At 64.0% G+C, this 17165-nt stretch overlaps 1 protein-coding gene across 3 annotated transcripts in view; it reads left to right on the top strand.

Moving 5' to 3' along the window:
• The window catches only part of NOS1AP (nitric oxide synthase 1 adaptor protein), a 91829-nt gene that overhangs the window by 49332 nt on the left and 25332 nt on the right, over positions 1–17165 (top strand). The window contains exons 1-3 of one of the 3 annotated variants that reach the window (XM_024553985.4): positions 11107–11217; positions 11729–11821; positions 13824–13897. In XM_024553985.4, coding sequence (XP_024409753.3) covers positions 11113–11217; positions 11729–11821; positions 13824–13897 — 272 coding nt within the window. In that variant the 5' untranslated portion in view covers positions 11107–11112. Of the gene's footprint in view, positions 1–11106; positions 11218–11728; positions 11822–13823; positions 13898–17165 lie in introns of those variants that run through there. The other 2 variants (XM_053914742.1, XM_053914743.2) reach the window with 2 other exon arrangements.

Genomic DNA, 17165 nt, shown 5'->3' with positions numbered 1-17165 from the left:
GTGAGGACACGGGGCCCGGGACGCCCACTGCCGGTGGTTTTGCCCCGTGGTGCAGCCCCTTCGGAAAGCAGTGTGCCAGCTGCTTAAGATGCTAAGCACACACCTGCCGTGCGACCCGGCCATTCCACTTCCAGCATCTTCGCCCATAGGCTCGGATCAGTGACAGCGCCCCCCTGGGGCCAGTCCCGCGTCCATTAGCGGCTGCTCCTCAGACACCGCTCTGTGGACACAGCCCGTCAGCCCAGGCTCGGCAGGCAGACGGGTCAGACGGAGCCTCTGCTCAGGCCCAGTGGCTGACTTGCTTTCCGAGTGTGTCTGTGTCCAGGGAGGAACGTGGCGGTGGGCGGTGGCCCTTTTCTCTGAGTCCCAGGTGGGCTCCTGCTTGACGATAGTGATGCTGGATTCTCTCAGCCTCGCCCCAACCACAAGCTTCGTGGAAGCGTTTTGTTTGCACCAACGTTAACACATTTGGGGGTAAAGATGTCCTTGGTCACTAGGACCTTTCGTCGGGGTGACAGCCTCTTGCTCCTGTGGCTGGAATTCTTCCCAAGGGTCAGCAGTGGACGTGAGAGCAGAGGTTGCTTCGAGGGCAACTGGGCTGCCCACTCCTGCCCCGGAGATAGCCGAGGTTTCTCGGGGGCGTGGGCAGGCCGAGGCCTGCTCCAGAATTCACCTTTACCTTACAGCCTTTCTGAGCTCCTGATAGGTGAGGGGCATCGGGACCCACACAGGAAGTGGGACACGGTCCAGGCCCGTCTGTCAGGACCTCGAGGTCCTGACATGCAAGCGCACGGGGGTGGAGCGGGTGGCGAGGGGCTTGCCGGAGGTGGTCACCGGTGCTGCTGGCGGTGCACACGGGCCAGGTCTTCACGAAAAGCGAGGCGTGAGCTGGTCAGGGCATGCTTCACAGCCTTCCTGGGTGTCTGGGCTCGGCCCTGGGTGTTACCCCACGGGAGCCCACAGTGACCAGGAAAAGGTGCCATCTTGCGGTCGGGGCAGTGGTTGTCCAGGAGACGAAGGTAGCATGCGTAGGGTTAAGGAGCCTGCATGTCAGAGGTCAAGAGGGTCAAGAGAAATGGCTTCTGGCCCGGATCCCTCCCACCTGGCTCTTGACCCGGACAAGTCATTTCCTGGGCCCCTGGGCCTCGGTCTTCCTGACTATGAGAAGCCGAGCCTGGGCGGCTCTGTGGCAGGTCCACAGCCGTGCAGCGCCCCGCCAGTGCCGGTGGGGGCGTGTTGAGGGGGATCTGGGAGAGTGAGCAGGGCCATCTCCGCCTCTCCGGAGAGACACCGATGCTGAGAAGTGATGTCTGCCGTGGGGGGGTCGGGGACTCCTGAGGCTCCGGAGGTCGGTTTGTGGGAAGTGTGCTGGCGGCCACAGCAAATGTGAGTCACGCCTGCCGGGACCACAGGCTTCAGCCCCCTCGCCGCTGTCCCTCAGGGACCTGTCTCGATGGCAGAGCCTTGGTGCTGTTCTCGCTTGCATTTCCAGACTCTGGATCCTTTCCGACTCCCACTTCCCGCCCTAAATGGACGCCCAGGTCTGAGGACGCACCTGCCCGGCACCCCCTGACCAGGGCCCACGTCCCCCAACCTGGGACGTCCCCGTCTCGCTCCCACTGAACCTCCCGGGTGGGGGCAGCCAGGCGGCCGTGGGACGTGGTCCATCTTGTCAGCCGTAGTGTCCACATCACAGCGACTGGCTCTGTACCCGCTGGTTCCCTGCGGAGGGCTGGTGACGGAAGTACTCGTGCTGTCGGCCCAGAGGCATCGGGGCCACAGCCTTTGCTGATGTGGGCGTGGCGTCTTAGGTAGCCAGCGCCGCACTGCTGGACACGGGGCTAGAACCCCTCGTAAGGCTTACGCCCATGACATGGACTGAGGCCGTCGTCCCCACGGAATGACCGAGGTCACTGGGACTGCCGTGACCTGGGTGCGCGTCTGTGCTGGTCACTTTCGGGACCTGCCTGCTACCCCGTGTGTGGCTCCCACTGGGTTAGGAGCAGGCACTGTTGACAGTAGGCCCCAGAGGCGGGAGCAGACAGCAGAGGGGCTTTGTCCGCCCCTCCTACCTGAGGAGGGGTCTTCAGCAGGGAGGAGGGAGGGACGGACCGCGTGTACCAGTTTCCTTGGACCCTGCCACTGCGAGGTGGCCGGGACCATGCTGAGACCCGCGGGCCCCCGTGGTCCTCTGCAGAGCCTGGGGCCCGGCAGACGGGCCAGCCATTCCGGGTGCTGCTGGACTCGCCCCCACTCGCTGACACAAGCAGCAGCCCGCCCCCCCCCCCCCCCCGCCCCGTCCTCATGCCCCCGTCCGCACGCTGTGGGGGCGGAGGTCTCGGCACACCCCCCACACTAGACTTTAGGGGACAAACCTCAGTGCATTCTCCCGTCTTAACTCCAGTTCTCCCAGTTTTCTCCTCCGCCCCCCGTGCTCCCCACCCCCGCACCCCTTGGCCTTTCATCAGGGGTGATGGACAATGGACGGTGGCAACGGTTCCTCTGGTAACAGCGTCTGCGTCGTCTCCCTGGAGACCTGCATAAAGGCCCTCCATCTCCGGACCAGCTCCTGCAGCTGGAGGGCTTTGTCCCCGGAATGCACCAGCGTGGGGTGTGGGCTCTCCGGGCATAAGCTCCGCCGTTCCCTTTGGCTCCCGCTGCCAGGAGCTTCGGGCAGAGAGTTGGCTCCTGCCCAGCGTGGGGGTGGGGGCGCCGGGTGGTTCTCTCGGCCCAGCCTGCAGCCACGCGCTGTGCCAGGTCCAGTAACAGATAACCCAGCAGCTTCAGCCGGGGGCCTCTCGATTTTCCACATGCCCAGCGGCTCCCTGGTGCCCCAGGGTGGGTGGGAGCGCAGCGCTTGGACGAGCTGATTGCTGCCGTGCCTGCAGCGAGCCCTGTTGCAGGGCGCCACGGGAGGCCTGCGCCAGCCCCCGCCCTCTCTGCGCCCCCTGGACGCTCCGCGGAGAGGACTCAGCCCCTGGCACGTCTGCAGCGCTTCCCGGTTCACACAGACGCCGCCTCCACATTCCGGAGCTCGGCCCGTTACTACTCCCCTCTCGCACTGTCTCGCAGGAGCTTCTGATGAGATATCTGCGTCCTTGCTCCCAGTTTTCTGAAGTCGGGGCCTCCTGGGGCTGGGGTTTCTGGGGACCAGGAGTGGGTTAGGAGGGTGCTCTGGTTGGGAATGACCCGAGCTGCCCTGGAGAGAAGGGGCGCACAGCCCTTCCCGCCCCCGCACGCCCTGTGCTGACCTCACACGTGTCAGTTCTTGTCCCAGGGAAGCAAACCGGTGTTTCCAGCTGATGGAGCAGACGTTTCATTCAGACTCCTGAGCTGCTTCCCGGGGCGCGGGCCAGCCTGCTGGCTCCTGGCTCAGGGCCGTCCGTGGGGGCCCTGGAGGGGAGCGCACGGCTCACCGGTCAGTGGGGTTCCCAGAGGAAGGCTAGAGCTGACGGCTGTCCAGCTCCACCGAGGTGGAGGGTCCTGAATCAGCTCTAGGGGAGGGAGCGCAGAGGGGCAGGGAGCAGAGCTGAGACTGCGTCCAGAGGGGCCAGGAAGGGGCAAGCACTTTGGTCATCAGCAGGCAGGACACCAGGCAGGCTGTGACTGTGTCCTGCAGGGGCCGCAGGTTGGGAGAGGCTGGGGCCCTGAGGGTCCTGGGAGAGGGGGACGGATGGCTTCTTCCTTCGTGGAGCAGCGCAGGTCACGGGCCACAGGCTGTGCTGCCCACGCAGTGGGTGGTGCTGGGGGGGGGACTGCTGCCCACCACCTGCAGTGGGGAAGCCGAGGCCCATGTGAACTCCGCCCCTGGGCTCACACAGCCGGGAGACCCCTATCCGGGCTTCGGATCCAGGCCTTTCTCAAGCCCCATTCTTTCCTCCGGTCCTGCTTCCTCTGCGGGGCAGCCCTCTGTGGTCTGTTCTCGGTGGTCCCACGCTGTGAGCGGTGCTGCAAAAATGCTCTTCCTGTGAAGGCCCTTTAGGGAGTGGGCGGAGCCCCGGGCAGGCTGACAGGCCTGAGGGTGAGCTAGCAGCTGGCCCAAAGTACTAGGAAGGGCTCACGGTGACCCTGAGGAGCATTTGGAGGGGCTCCGTTTGCATTACAGATCGGTCACCGCCGTCCTTTCTGGGAGACTGGCCACAGTGGCTCTTTCCCTGAAAGCTGGTCGGCGTGCTCTCTGTGCCCGCCTGTGCCCGCCGGCCCGGTCCAGCTGAGGCCCCAGTGCTTCTCCCGTCCCTCAGCCGTTCGCCGGCTCTGCCGGACCTGGGCCGGTGGCCCAGCAGGGACGCGGGGTGTTGGCCCTTAGCTGGTGAAGCTTTTAGCTCACTGCTCTGAGCTGTCCCCGCCTCTGCCCCTGACCTCTTCTTCGTGACCTTTCACTGCTGTGTGCACTGCTGTCAGGGCGGGAGTCCGTGGCCGTGGGTGGCGGGCGAGGTCAGGTGGACCCTCTGGGGGAGGAGGGCCTCTGCCACAATGTGGTCACTCACGGAGGAGGGCCTGAGTGTCTCGCAGAAACGGGGACACAGACCAGGCCCCCACCCCTCCCGCAGGAGCGCCGGGCAGGCGAGGGGGACCGAGGTGGGCAAGCACGGAGAGAACCGGCATGGGGGTGGCTCAGCATCCGGCAACTGTCCTGTCTCCTCCGACGGACAGGGGGACGCTCGGCGGCTGTGGACTGGACTCAGTCTCCTGAGGGGCTGCTTCCTCCCCCTGTAAGGTCTTTGTCACCTGCACCAGAGTCTCGGGGCCGGGGGCCCAGGGCCGTTGGCCGGACAACACGCTGACGTGGGGCAGAATGACCGACCCCTCCCTGACCCCGGCGTGCAAAGCCCCGCCTTCCCAGACCTGCTCTGCTACGTTTGCCCCTCGGCTCCTTGCTCCCCCATCCTCTTCGACACACGCCCCCATGCTCACACGTGCGGCTTCCGTGTGGGGTGACAGTGTGTCTCGTCTCCGAAGAGCAGAGCAGCTGGTGATGCAGGAGCTGTTTCCCTGCAGCCTGCGGGTCCCTCGTGCACTGGGCTGAGCCTGGGGGGCCCTTGCTGTCTCTCTCACCTGCCACCGAGGGCCAGGTGTGGCTGCTGGTACTGCCCCGCCGTGGGAGGTGCCGCTCTGGCATCCCGGGCCCTCCGTCGGCCAGCGCCCTGTGCGCTCCACAGCACCTGCAGGTGAGACTGCTCCTGCGTGAGGTCGCTCCCAGAGAGTGGTTGGGAGTCGTGGGTGTTGGGGGTGAAGGCCCTGCTGGGGGGCAGGGGCACCCACAGTATTGAAGTCTCAGCTCATCGCACAGGCCCACATTCAGGCCTCGAGTCCACGCAGGAGCCGCAGAGCCTCTGGTCGGAGGAGAGTTTAGAAAGGTGACTGGGGGGTGGGGTTGCCCAGAGCCGGGCAGTAGAGATGCGGGGAGACAGTGGGGGCCCTGGGCTTCTGTGTGTGATTTTCCCTGTCAGAGTCAGGTGCCCAGGTTCCCGTCTGGCACAGGTGTGACAGCTGATGGGGGAGGAGCCACCCACTGCGGGTGTGGGACCCGGCGTGAGCTCACCCCCCTCACGGCCGTGGCTGTTGTGGCTGCGAGCCACGGGTGAGGACCTCATGTGGCACTCCTCTCTCCACACTCTCTCTGCTGGCCGTGGGTGTGCCTTCTTTATCGAAGTGTCGCAGAGGTCGGCTCTCTGTTCCCTACCAGATTTATTGCCTTGTTTTGCTTGTTCCAAAGCTGGCCGTGTTCCGCCCTTGTTTCTGACCTCTCCCGCGCTCACTTCCTGCAGGCGCAGTGCGGCTGGCTGCGTCCCTGAGCTCCACAGACAGGGCTCTGGAGGCCGCTGTGCCCCCCACGCCCCTGCCTCTCGGGCTGCCTGGCCCCCAGCCCTCCGGGCCCCCTTCCTGGTCTCCCGGGCAAACCCCTCGTTCTACAGCCCCTTAACCACGCAGTGCTTATGACGCCGAGCCAGAGCTGTCACACACCGGCCCAGCCCTTCCCGCCGGTCTGCGGCCTGGGAGTAGGGGCCACAGCAGATGCTTTCCGCATGCTCTGCGGTCACAGTGACGCCCTCGCCGGTCCCTCCCACAGGGCCTGGTGGGACGTGGGTGCTGATGACGGGGAATTGATTTCAGCACAGCCTCAGGGGCTGGGAGGCCTTGGGCTGTGACCTTCCCACGGGCCCTCCGCTCCCATCCAGGCAGCTTGCCCACCTCGCCTCATGTCCAGGTGGACACCGGGTGTCCATGTGTCTCCCACCCATGGCTCAACCCTCGGCTCCAGGAGTGTGTCTCAGGCCAGGCCCGCGGTCTGCGGTGCGCAGCCCCTGGCCCTAGCACCTGTCTGACCTGCCTCGGGCCTGGGTGGCATTCTGATCGGTGTTGGCGCTCTTTCTCCATCTGTGTTTCTTTATGCTGCTCCCTGCGTGGGAGTTGTGGGGGGTGCCCACAAACAGGTCTGCTGCTGGGGTCAGTAGGGCTCCTCGTGGCCATGTGCTGAGGTTCGGTGTGTGTAGCAGCTGTGGGGGTGTGACACGGGTGGCGGGTGTGGGGATGACATTGGGTGGGTTCCACGGGACCCTTCCCACAGCCTTTGAGCTTTGTGATTTACCTCCTGGCTGTGGCTCGGGGGCGGGAAGACACAGGCTGTGGGCCCTGAGGCCTCACCGTTGGGACAGGAGCCCGAGGCCCCAAGGACCCGGGGGCACTTGTCTTTCCTGAGCTGGGTTCTGTTTGGGGGACCGAGTCGGATGACGTGTTCAGTCTTTGAAAAGACTCTCCCACATCCAGAAAGGCGTTCCCGAGATTTTCCGGGGCTGTACATCGGCTGATGGACTGCACACACCTGCAAGGCTGCGGTCCCTCGGCAAGCACAGGGGCCTCCCGACTGGACCAAGGCGGTCTGTCAGTCCGTATGAACAGAGGCGGCTGCGGGTGGCCAGGCCCCTTGTCTGTGAATTCGCATTTCCGTGAACGCTTTTGCAAATATTTAGTTCAACTCTTAGGTAATCGTTGGGCTTTGCCAGCTTCTTTGCGCCCATTTTCGTAAGTGCGGCCGCATCACTCAGCGTGCACACGGCTGTGGCTCGGCCCTCACGTCCTCGTGTGCGATTCGACTGCGTGTGAGAGCACTTTTTTCTTAGTTGAACTGCCAAAAAGTCATTCAAATTGACTTGCACTAGGTTAAGTTCACAGTATATAAACAGATGGAGCCGGGCGCCTTTGAAGAGTGTTAAGTGTTTTAAAAAGCACTAAACCATTCCCGGCTGTACGTCCAGTAGGGAAGCAGGTGTTATTGAAGGGGAGCTGGTTCATTTTCCTAGGTCAGACCGGGCACAAGGGGCAGCGGGGTGCCTTTCGGGACGAAGTGCCACCCTCGTGTGCCTGGGTCGCATCGGTGCCCGCCTGCTTGCACTTGCCCGTCTGCGAGGAGCCGAGGCCCCGTCACACGGCCTGTCCCCTCGCGCTGTCCGCGTCCGGTCCCCTGCAGCCACCCCTGTGGCTTCCCCCTTTGGAAGTCGGTGATGGTTTCTCCCTGGAGGGAGGGAGCTCGTGGGTAGGAATGGGCTCGGTGCCCATGGAGCTGCCGGGTTTTCTGGCCGTGACGGAGCCCAGGTTAAGGCTGCCATCAGCACCTGGAGCTGCTGCTGCGTGTGCCTGAGAGGGAAGCAGGTGGGTTTGTGCCGTGGTTCGGGGCCGCTGGTGTGTGCGGAGCGAGTGTGTGATCGTGACGTAAGCCCTGCCTCGCGCGGCTTCGACTCGAGAGCCCGGGTTTTCCGGTCCGCAGGGTGGGAGCCCTGTGAAGCCACGTCCCCCATCCACGGAGGAACGAGGGTGGACACCGATCTCCAGGCCCGCTCTGTCAGAAGGGCACCCGCGGGAGCCCTGACGTGACGCCCGCCACAGCGTTGGCTAGTGTGCACGCTGGGCCCAGGTTCACGGGCCTGCTCTTCACACTCTCGGTGTCAGTGCCAAGACACGCAGGTCGGGACCAGTGGGTTGGAGCCAGGGTCCGATTAGGCAGCAACGCGTGATAGAGACGCCGAGTGTGGCCACAGTGCCGCGTGCACACGTGGGTGCGGTGTGAGCCTGCAGCCCGCCCGACTTGCCCACCACCGCCACCCGGTGCGGTCAGCTGACGCGGGGCGGGGGGGGGGAGGTGTCTGGGAAGGCTGCACCCTGAGTTTGCCGGCCACCCACTCTAGGTTTTGGTTCTCCTCTCTCAGGTCTTACCTCTCGGTCTTTTGCCTCCCGTCAGGACGTAGAGTGTTTGAATTCTTTTAACGGCTGAAAGTCGCTGAGAACCGAGGCCAAGGGCCGCCTGTCTCGGTGAGCCGCCTTGTGGCTCTCCCAGCAAAAACCACGGCTGTGCTCACACAGGAACGGGACCCTAGTGACACAGTTGGCCTGTGGCCTCTAAAACACGCCTTCAAGGCGGGTTTCCTCCAGGGTCCGGCAGTGACGACGTGTTGCAGGTGGCGTGTTCGCAAGGCGGACGCTTCGTGGACTAACGTTGATTTGGACCCACGAGTTGAGGGGCGTGGGCGGAAGTAAGGCTCTCGTGAGCACGGTCCCAGTCTGTCTGGGCTGCCACAGGCCGGGCGGTGAACGGCAGACACTCGGTCTGCACCATGGGGGGCTGCAAGTCCAAGGTCACGGTGCCACATGGTCAGGGTTGGGGGAAGGCCCTTCCTTCTGGCAGTGGGTGGCCTTGAGCTCAAGGTGGCCTTGGTAGCAGAGGGGCGGGGAGCTCTCTGGGCTGTTTTCATGTCATCCTGGTGGCTGGACACCATTCTCTGGGCAGGGGACACAGCAGCTGTGCTCCCGCCGGTCCTGTCTCCGTGGGAGCGGCCACCATGCAGGCCCCTCTTCTACCCTTGAGGCTGCCATGGTGGGCCCCCGAGGGCCTGGCTAATGTGACTCTGAAGTGCCTCCTCCCCTGGGACAACTCTGTCTCCCGCTTCTCAATGCTCCAGACAACACCAGACGTCAAGGTGCCCTCCTTGTGTGCGAGGGCCCCTTCTGGATCTCTCTGACCCTCTGCGTTCGGGGCCCTTCCCTGGGTGTGGAGCTCAAGGAAGCCACAGAGGAAATGAGGATGATGTTCGTGTGAGAAGGAACCTGAGGAGGTGGCAGGCCGAGGGTGGCCCTGGCCCCGTGACGTTAAATTTCCAATGAGCTGCTCCTCCTCTTCCCCTGCGGCCAGACAGGTGCCCACAGGCCGCACCACACACGTGCTCAATGCCTTTGTTTCAGGGAGCCGGGATTCTGGGCCCGGGAGGCAGCACGATGCTGGACGATAAGCAGAGCAGCCCCCGCTCTGCCTTTGAACTTCACTGCTCCCACTGACCTGCCTTGCGTCAGCGGAATCAGAGCATTTGTCCTCTCGTGGTGAGCTCCTGTCATCGCTGAGCATGGCGTGCTCGAGCTGCGGCCACGTTGTGGCCACTGTCAGAACACCCGTCTGCTTCTGGCGGAGCGACACCCACTGTGGAGTGCACGCACCACACCGCCCATCCGTCCGTCTGTCCCCCCGCGGCTGCGGGCTGCCTCCGCCTTTGGGTGGTGGAGGGCAGTGCCCCCGGGAACGTGGGGTTCACGTGGGGGGCCCAGATTTTGTGTCTTGTTGCTGCCCGAGTCACTAAACTTGCCGGTGGGAGGGGCAGAAGAGTGTCCCACGAGCCCTGTGTGGCAGGGCGCCCGGCCGAGGTGCTCCCGCCGGGCAGCCATGGCTGCGGGCAGGTGAGGTCGACTGTCACGGCACCACCTGCCTTCCTGTGGAAACGTCTCGTGAGCGTCCTGGGCAGCAGAGCCGCAGGCTTGTCTGGGGTGGCCGTGAGCACAGCTGAGCGAGAGCCCCTCCCTCAGCTCTACAAACCCCCACTTGGGGACAAGGGGCCACATCATGACCCAGGCTCCCTCGGGGATGGGGACGCTGCTGTGGGGCAGCCTGTGCAGTGAGCGTGAGCGTGCGTGGCTGAGAGAGAGTGGGCACGTGCGGGTGTGAGTGAGCGGGGCCCAGCCCTTGCCCGTGACCTTCAGATGCTAGCACTGGTCCCTGTGCTCTGTGCTGTGGCCTCAGCGCCTCGCAGACCACGCTCGGCTAAGACCGATGAGCTGCTCCCCTCCCGGACGCGCCCTGCCTGGGACGAGACACCAGGATGGGAGGCGTCCCCAGTGCTGGGGTGTCGGGAGGTGCTGTCCCTGTGTTGCTCGCTGAGTGTGTGCTCCTGGCTCCTGCTGGGTCTGGAGCCCACTCCCTGCAGGGCCTCGCGGCCGGCATAGCACACTGCGTCCAGTGCAGGCCTGGGCCTCTGCTTGTGGACCAGAACTTGACCTTGGTCTTTCTGGTCAGTGGTCAGTGTTCCAGGACTTGGCTTGTTTTGTTCCCAGAAGGTGGGTCCTGCAGGGCGTCGTCTGTCCGTGTCGCCAGGGCTCTGGCTAGCAAAGCAAGCCTACCAGGTCGGTCCGGCCACACCGGAGCCGAGCCAGACCCGTTGGCACAGACTCCGGAGCTGCGCGGGCTTTGTGGGGGGCTGGCCTGAGCCGCAGACGGTGGCGCCAGCGTCCTGTCTGTCCTCCAGCCCAGGCGCAGCCCAGGCAGCTGGCTCCTCTCCCGCGGAACACAGATGCTTCCTCCCGAGCAAGCCTGCCCTCAGAGCCGCGAGCCTGGGCGAAGGGGGGCTGGTCCCGTGAACCCCATCTCTGCTGTTCTGGTCACTCCTGTCCCCCCGTTCCCCCGCTGCTTTCTGTCCCCCTCACGCCACGAGCACAGGGGCACGGCTTCCCGGTGAAGGGCACGGTTCAGATACTGGCTTCCTCTCACCTCAGTGGGTCTCGGCAGAGCTCCTGCCCTTCGCTGGGAGATGGTCGGGTCACCCGGCCTCAGGCGGGAGGGGCAGGTCAGAGTGTCGGCCCCGGGGCCCTGGGGCCCTGGCAGCGGGCTGGGCCTCTCTGGCCAGGCACCTGGAAGCGTGCAGAGCGCCCCCTGCTGCAGCAACGAGGACGCCTGTGCTGTCTCTGTCCCTTCGGTCACACAGACCCCACGTGAGCCCCAGGGGTGCGTCCACGGGGCTCCCGTCAGAGCTGTTTCCTGTTCTGGAGGGAAGTTCAGTGGTGCTTTGGGTCTGTAAGATGAGGTGTTACAGGCAGGCCGAGGTGGCGAAGACTCAGGCCAGGGAAACCGGTTTTAGCGGCGCTGGCAGGGGGCTGAGAGATTCTTCTGGAACCACGAGCCGGGTCAGGGCCTGGTTTGCGGGCATCTGCTTGCTGAGCCTGGGGCTGGAAGGGTGGCACCGTGTTGGCAGAGGTTTCAGCCCCGTGTGCTGATCCACTCCGCTGCTGGGGTGGGAGGAGAAGGGTGTGGGAGGAGACGAGGGAGCAGCCGAGGACCCCCCGGTTCAGCGGGGAAGGGGCGACGGCGTGGGGAGCGCTGCGCTGAGTCTCTAAAACCACAGCAGCAAGCGTCACGGCCCAGGGACGGTTCTGGACTCCTGACGAGGTTTTCCCGGTAGGCTCTGCTTTCACGTTGTCGTTAGGGACACCAGGTCCTTTCTGTGGTCCTGCCGAGGGCTGAGCGGTGAGACCGATGGCCGTGCAGAGTCGCTGTTCCCACCCAGGGTGCCCGAGCTGCCGCCCGCCCACTCGCCCCGGTGCCCCTAGTCCGCAGGACCCCGTCGTCCCAGTTGGGAGCAGCAGGCCGGCCGGCGCTCTGCTCTGACTGTGCTTCTCGGTCCCTTCCCTCCCACAGTACGAGTTCAAAGCCAAGAACATCAAGAAGAAGAAAGTGAGCATCATGGTCTCGGTGGACGGGGTGAAAGTGATCCTGAAGAAGAAGAAAAAGGTGAGCAGCTCTGCACCAGGACCCGGCGGGGAGCGGAGAGGGGCGCAGGCTGCCGCTGGCTGGAGCAGGGATCGGACAGGCCTGCCGAGATGCCTTGGGCCTGTCCCTTCGCCCCCGCCTGGCGTTTGCTCCAGGGCCCACTGAGCGCTGGGCCGCACCTGGAATCACAGTGTTTGGGGGACACTGCCTCTGACAGACGGGAGCTCATTGACAGCCACCAGCCTTTGTGCCTCTTGCTGCCACGGGACAGCCCTCGGGGGTGTGGGAGTGCTGACACCGCCCCTCTGTGTGTCTGTGGGATGGAGAGGGGACACGCTCCCTTGTCACCAATGAAAGGGACCCTCGGCAGGTCTCGGCGGTGGCTGTCCAGGCCAGGTCAGGAGCTAGCCCCCTGGCCAGGCAGCTGTAGGTGCAGAAATGGCTGTGCTGGTCCTCGGTGACACGCAGCCCTGGGTCCCAGGCGAGTGCGACCTGAGGCTCCTCCCTGCCTGACACTGTCCACTGATTGGTGCCTCCACCCTTGAACTGCAGACTGATCTCTGCCCAGCCAGCCGGACGTGTGGGGAGGTCCCTGGGCTGAGTGAAGACCCAGGTTCTAGTCCTGGCTCTGCCCTTCCTGGCCATGTGGTCCCTGGTGGCGACTGCCTCCCTGAGCTTCAACTCTACAGTGATAACTATGTAATGATAATAACCCTGAAGTGATAATGATCATGTAATAACAGTACAGTAACAACTATATAATAATAACAACTGTGTAATAACAATACCCACGTAACAGTAACGACTATGCAGTTGTAGCTGTAATAACGATACAGTAACAACAATGTAACAACAGCGACACAATAGTAACTACTATGTAACAACAATGACACTGCCCACCGACGGGGGCCCCAGACACCTGGGAGGCTCAGGGTTGTGGTGCGAACGCAGCTGTGGGGATGCTGGGCTTGTACTTTGATGTCCCTCGGTCCCACGTTCTCTTCAGCTGTGGCCCGAGCACCGTCCCGCTGCCAGCCTCTTCAGGTGGCGGTGTGCCATAGAAGCCTGGGGTCACGGCGTTCGCGGCGGAGTGGGGTCTGAGTGAGGAAGGCCGGCCCTGAGCTCGTCCCGGGGACTTTTCTGCAGAGGCCCTAGCGGGCCTGCTGCACGTGGTCTCTCTCACAGACCCGTGACCCTGTGGGTCCCCACAGAAGACATTCCGGAAGGGCTTCGTTGTCCCGGACAGATCCCCACTGGGCAGGACGGGTGGCTGGCTGTTGGCCGTGGGCCCTTGCAGCAGAACCGGCTGTGCTCGTGGCCATCACAGCCCCTCTCGGACGGTGGCCACAGCTGTGAGTGTCGGGGGCAGGACTGGTCCTCCCTCCGTTTCTCTGTCTGGGGAGGTGGAGCAGAGGGAGCGAGCTGCTGAGAATCACTGCACCCTGAGTGGTGACCTCCGAGAGTCACAGCCCACAGGACATGGGGCCCTCAGGCCCTGCCTGACGCCCTGCACCCTCGTAAACCTCTCGGCCATCCCAGGAGACGGCCTTTCTCACGCTGGTCCTGCAAAAGAGCGGGGTTGTGCTCAGGCAGGACCACAGGCCAGCTGGCCAGGGTGGAGCGCGGCTGAGCCAGGCCGTCCCGCTCTCCTCCCGCCACATTGCTGGGCCTGTGCTGATCTCTTCAGGGCTTCAGAGAGAAGCCGCTCCACAGGCAGTGCCTGCCGCTGACCCCACCTTCGAGGGGGGGCAGCGGCGCCTGTGTCTCCTGCCACTGGACAGCGCTCCCTCCTCCTGCTCCTCTGTGACATTCCGACCCAGTTGGCCTCTGTGCCCCAGAGACCCTCTCCTCAAGTGCAGGCGGGGGCAAGGAGACCCGCACTTGGTGTTTGCACATGTCCTTTGCAACCACCACTGGCAGGAGGCGGGGCGGGGGCGTGGTCAGGCCGTGTTTCCTGGGGTCCGCAGCTCAGTGTGTGCCCTGCCCCCGCAGCTGAGGACAAGCCTAACTCACTCATTTACAGTCTCTCTTGTTGCAGAAGAAGGAGTGGACGTGGGATGAGAGCAAGATGCTGGTGATGCAGGACCCCATCTACAGGTGAGAGCCGGCCCGTGGGGGCGGGGCGGCCCGTGAGTCTGAAGGCACTTCCTGTGCGCGTCCCTCCCAGACGTCGTGTCTGGCAGCCATCGGCACACGCAGCACACCGGCCTTGTCTTTGATGGCAGGAGGAACCGTCGCCCCGTGCTCCATGGCACTGAGGGACCAAGGGGGTTCATGCTTGGTTTTGCCCCAATCTCTGGGTTGTGACTTGAGACCTTCCCATTTTGTGTTCCTCTGTCCTGACCGGGGTGCCGCAGTCGCACGGTGTTGATCGGACGAGCAGATGGGTGCCCATCGCCCGCGCTCACACTGCCCCGCGGTGGGCGTCCGTCCCACCACCCTGCCCTTCAGAGGCTCAGCACGGGAGGGTTTGGGGTCGTTGGGAAAGCAGGGCATGTGCAGACCCCCCAGAAACTGCTTCCACAGAGAGACCGAGCGATCCCGCTGCCCAAGTGCTCCCCGCCCCCGGCCCCCGCAAAGCAGGGCCCAGGAGCGAAGTCCCCGGAGCGCCGGGTCCTCCTGGGACCCAGGCAGGACTCCCACTCATCTACCCTGGGGTGTTGCTGACCAAGTTGCACCCCACCTTGCTCCACCCCACCCATCCTGTTTCCTTCCCTGGGAGACTGGACCTCGGCTTTTCCTGCAGGATTTTCGGGACCTAGATTTACATCTCCCCTCGAATTACGTGCCCCAGGTGACAAAGTGGGTTAGGGCTGGAGCTCGAGTGAGGCGCTGGCTGTGTGGTGGCCCAGCCTCTGGTCCAAGAGGAGATGCCCATGGACTGGGATTTCTGTTCGTGCAGCGAACTTACAGATGTGAGATACGTGCCGTCCCGTGGCTTCCGTGGTGAGCAAGTCGTGGTCTTGGGGCTCAGGGTGCTGTAGGGAGACCGCGTCCTGACCCGGCCCCCACACAGGGCGGCGGTCTGCCCATGAACTTGTCCTCTGACCCTGGTACTGGCCAGTGTCGCTGAAATTGTCACCACGCTGCTGTCCCTTTTGTCACCAGCTGGGAGGCTCTTTGGGGGAAGAAGGGGACCGACTCCTCCGTGTTCCTGGCTCCCAGCCCGTGTCTGCATTTAACACGTGTGCGCCGGTGGACGGGCGAATGCTTCCGATTAGCGTTTGCAAACTTGCGTTGGTGGCCCGGTGACACGCAGGCATGAGGGAGGCTTTGAGAGCAGATTGCGCCCTAGCTGGGCCGGCAGGCTGTGCGTGGACAAGCCCGGCCTCGGCCCTTTTGTGGAAGAAAGGGTTCCTTGGCTGGCTTTCGTTTTGCTTTTGCACAGTGGCACCTTGTACGCAAAAACGCGACCTTCGTGGGCATGGCTCCTGACGTGGACTGTTGCTAGTCGGTCAGAGAAAAGCCGTGCGGTGACTTGGAAGTCAGCGGTGGGCCCAGCAGCAGTGTGTTCCAAAAGGAGGCGTCAATGCCCTTACAAAGGGACAGGGAAGGCCCTGCTGGTGGGAAGAGAGGAGGCTGTTACAACGTGTGTGATTTTAGGCCTTTTTAGGACCTGGAATTGGATACTGTTGTGCCTGAGGACGTACAGTGGAGGAGAGAGAGAGAGAGAGAGAGAGAGAGACACGGAGGGACACCAGGCAGGCCTGCCCCCTGCCTTTGAGAGTGTGGGGGGACTGCCTTCTCCCCCCGGCCAGTCCATGGGCCCTGCAGAGGCTCGGGTCCGAGGCAGGAGCCCGGTGCCGGCAGGCTCCTTCAGCCGTCGGAGTGTTTTGCCTCTCAGGCCAGGACATTTGCCGCTGGCTGTCCTCCTGCAGGATGGGAACAACCCAATGTGATTCTCTTAATAACATAACATCTGCGTGGCTGGTGGGCTTTACGTCAGCATCCCGGGCAGGCAGGCTGCGGGCCGCAGAAGGGAGAGGACGTGCACGGTGGGAGCCTCCCAGCCCCCTGGGGCCCCAAGTCGTGTCAGGTGTGTTGGGCTCAGTGTGTCTGCCGTCACCTTCTCCGTCACCTTGCCAGGTTTCTCTCTGCCCATGTCCACCAGGCCCCTCCCCTGAGGCGTCCCCATGCCCCGCGGGATCTGACTTCTGCGTGTCCTGGTGGTCTGTCACCTGCGTGTGGGCCCCGTCTTTGAGCAGGAGCTGGCGCGTTCCCCTCTGTCCCCTTGACCACGGACGGACTCGGACACAGCGGTGCTCAGCACATTTCTGGTACATTGAATTGATTTCCTGGATCTTGGCAAACCTCCCGGGAGGCGATGCCTTTATTCTGCAGGCTTCTACCTAGAAGTGAACGGGTGGAGGAAGGAATGTGGGCTGAGCTCTGAGTGCGACCCGGATGGGGGGGTAGCTGGGGAAGGTCACACGAGACGTTCGCTTCAGAACGTCAGGGTGGGAGCTCTAACAGGAAGATGGCAGCGTGGCGGTGGGGGCTGTGGGAAGTGAGAAGTCCTGTGACCTTGTTCCGCTGTGTTGGGAGAGCCAGGCGCCCCTGCGGGCTCAGCCGCCACACAAGGTCACGGGCCCTCGGGGTTGGGGCGTGGGTGAGGGGCTGTGAGCCCTTGGTGACCACCAGGCTGCACTGGACCCACCTGTGCCCGACCCTCCTCCACCTGGAGACGGGCATTCGCTGCCTCGGAAGCGGGAGCGCTAACCGTGCTGAGGGGGAGGGGGGCTTCATCTTCAGGAAGCCTGAGCTGCTCGCCCTGGGGAGGGCATGCTGGCTCTGGGGACACGAACACGGCCACCATGGGATCCAGGTCTCAGATGCAGAGGACAGGCCCTCGGATCTGCGGGCCCAGTGGGGACAATTAGGTGGGGAAATTGCCACGTGGGAGAGATGTTAAGCCCTCGCTGCGTGTGAGTGGCTTGGTTGGGAGGGACGTGGCCTGTGTCTGCTTGCCTGTCCGGTGCTGGGCAGAGGGAGTCACCCTCTCAGGGCACCGGCCCCTGGACGGCCCTGTGGGGTGGCTTGTGCTCGGGTCACAGGTGGCACAGAGGCTGTAGTGGGACGGAGGGAGGAATGTGTTGCAGCTGGGATGTTAAAGCAGGTCAGCCGCTGTGACAGGCCGGCAGGCGCCCGACCAGGCTCTCGGTAGACTCGTGCTCGTCCGGCTCGCACCGGATCTGAAGCTCAGTCGGCGGCTTGCTTCCTACCGGGGGTTCACAGCCGGGTGTTGCAGCAGGGACTGAGACATTCGTGGGCCCTTCCTCCTTGTGGGGCCTCAGGGATCATTTCTCTGCTGGAAGCTGGTGGCTCAGGGTCTCTGTGGCCCCAGAGCCGGGGAAACACTCCAGGT

This window comes from Desmodus rotundus, chromosome 12 (genome assembly GCF_022682495.2).
Source record: "Desmodus rotundus isolate HL8 chromosome 12, HLdesRot8A.1, whole genome shotgun sequence".
In the NCBI taxonomy this organism is placed as follows: domain Eukaryota; kingdom Metazoa; phylum Chordata; class Mammalia; order Chiroptera; family Phyllostomidae; genus Desmodus; species Desmodus rotundus.
The sequence above is the reverse complement of the archived record's forward strand: the minus strand, read 5'-3'. Positions and strand labels throughout refer to the sequence as shown.